The following is a 2,047-nucleotide window of genomic DNA, read 5'->3' as shown; positions in this document are numbered from 1 at the left end:
TGATGAAATTAACTACTAGTCCCCTCCCAAAAAGTTTCAGGCCTTGTGCCTACAGCAGAAACGATTATTATTGTTATTAATATTGTCATCTTTAAGGCAACGAGCTAGCAGAAAAACATGTCTATTATTATTGTGCTTAATTGTTTCTTGTTGTTGTGTTGTTTTATTCTGCAGTGAATGTACATATGCCTAAAGACCGAGTCACTCAGAGCCACCAAGGATATGGGTTTGTTGAGTTTATGGGAGAAGAAGATGCAGATTATGCCATTAAAATAATGAACATGATCAAACTGTATGGCAAGCCAATACGAGTAAACAAGGTAAATATTTCACTTCCCTCTAACCTCCCCCCCCCCCGTCTCCCATATTAACTCTGAATGCATGTCCACATTTCATAAGGGCTGATTATGGAATCAACAGATCTAATGGGTTTAAATGGAATCAAATGTAACGGTGAGAAAAAAGCACCCAGTCCACTCAGTACTGTGGTTGATGTTAACGATGTCCATTTGTAGCGAAGGCATGTGGTTTAGTGGTCAGTGTATTTGGCTGACAATCATAAGACCCCGAGTTCAATACCTGGTAGCATGTTGTGTCCTTGTGTTTGAAATAACATTTTGATATATTTCTATGTAAAAAGTTGATACTGTTTTACTAAACCAGTGGAAATTTGTGATTATTTTAGAAGTAGAGTGTTTACCCATCGTATGATGGCTAACTTTGGGAGTGTAATTTTGCTACCATGAGCAATATGAAGAGATATTATTATTATTAAAATGCCGGAACAAAATGCTTAGCAGTGTTTCATCTGTTGCTACATTCTGAGTTCAAATTCTGCTGAGGTTGACTTTACCTTTCATCCTTTTGGGGTCTATAAAATAAATACCAGTTGAACACTGGGGTCGATCTAATCAACTTGCCCAAAATTGCTGCCCCTGTGGCAAAATTTGAAACCATTATTATTATTATTATCATTATTATTATCATTATTATTATTATTATTATTATTATTATTATTATTATTATTATTAAGGTGGCAAACTGGCAGAATCGTTAGCACACCAGACAAATTGATTAATGGTATTTCTTGTGGCTCTTTACATTCTGAGTTCAAATTCCACTGATAGTAACTTTGCTGCCATCATTTTAGTGTCAATAAAATAAAGTACCAGTCACATACTGGTGTTGATGTAATTGACTAGTCCCCTCCTGCTAAAATCGCTGGCTGTGTGCCAAAAACTCGAAGCAATTATTATTGTATTGAAATTCCACCGAGGTCAACTTTGCCTTCCGTCTTTTCTGGCCCTCTATTAGAATTTAAAACATGAGGTGTTAAGCTGGTACCATCATTAGCACCCTGGACAAGAGGCTGAGTGGCATTCATGTCTGTGTTCAGATTTCATTTAGGTTGACCTTGACTTTCATCCTTTTGCAGTCAGTAAGACAAGTTCTAGTTGAGCACAGGGGTTGATGTAATGGTCCAGCCCCTTCCCTAAAATTTCAGGTCTTTTGCCTTTAGTAGAAAAGAATATGAAAAGGTAGTGGACTGGCAAAATCATTAGCACATCAGACAAGCTGCTTATTGGCATTTTATCCATCTTTATGTTCTGAGGTCAATTTTGCCTTTCATCCTTTTCAGCACTGGGGTCGATAGAATCAACTAGCTCCTTTCAGGTCTTGTGCCTATAGTAGAAAGGGTTCGTCTTATTATTATTAAGGTGGTAAGCTGACAGAATCGTTAGAATGTTGAGCAAAATGCTTCGTGGTATTTTGTCTGTTGCTATGTTCTGAGTTCTTGTGGAGGCGCAATGGCCCAGTGGTTAGGGCAGCGGACTCGTGGTCATAGGATCGCGGTTTCGATTCCCAGACAGGGCGTTGTGAGTGTTTATTGAGCGAAAACACCTAAAGTTCCACAAGGCTCCGGCAGGGGATGGTGGTGAGCCCTGCTGTACTCTTTCACCACAACTTTCTCTCACTCTTTCTTCCTGTTTCTGTTGTGCCTGTAATTCAAAGGGTCAGCCTTGTCACACTGTGTCACGCTGAATAT

The 2,047-nt window shown here is 38.9% G+C and overlaps 1 protein-coding gene across 1 annotated transcript in view; it reads left to right on the top strand.

The window, feature by feature from the left end:
- The first annotated feature begins 174 nt into the window (after positions 1-174).
- LOC106883966 (splicing factor 3B subunit 4) overlaps positions 175-2,047 on the top strand; it is a 15,262-nt gene continuing 13,389 nt past the window's right edge. Inside the window, exon 1 of the mRNA XM_052976886.1 lies at positions 175-320. Coding sequence (XP_052832846.1) covers positions 186-320 — 135 coding nt within the window. The 5' untranslated portion in view covers positions 175-185. The remainder of the gene's footprint in view (positions 321-2,047) is intronic.

The sequence above is a fragment of the Octopus bimaculoides genome, chromosome 26, assembly GCF_001194135.2.
Source record: "Octopus bimaculoides isolate UCB-OBI-ISO-001 chromosome 26, ASM119413v2, whole genome shotgun sequence".
Taxonomy (NCBI): domain Eukaryota; kingdom Metazoa; phylum Mollusca; class Cephalopoda; order Octopoda; family Octopodidae; genus Octopus; species Octopus bimaculoides.
This window is presented reverse-complemented; position numbering and strand designations above follow the sequence as displayed.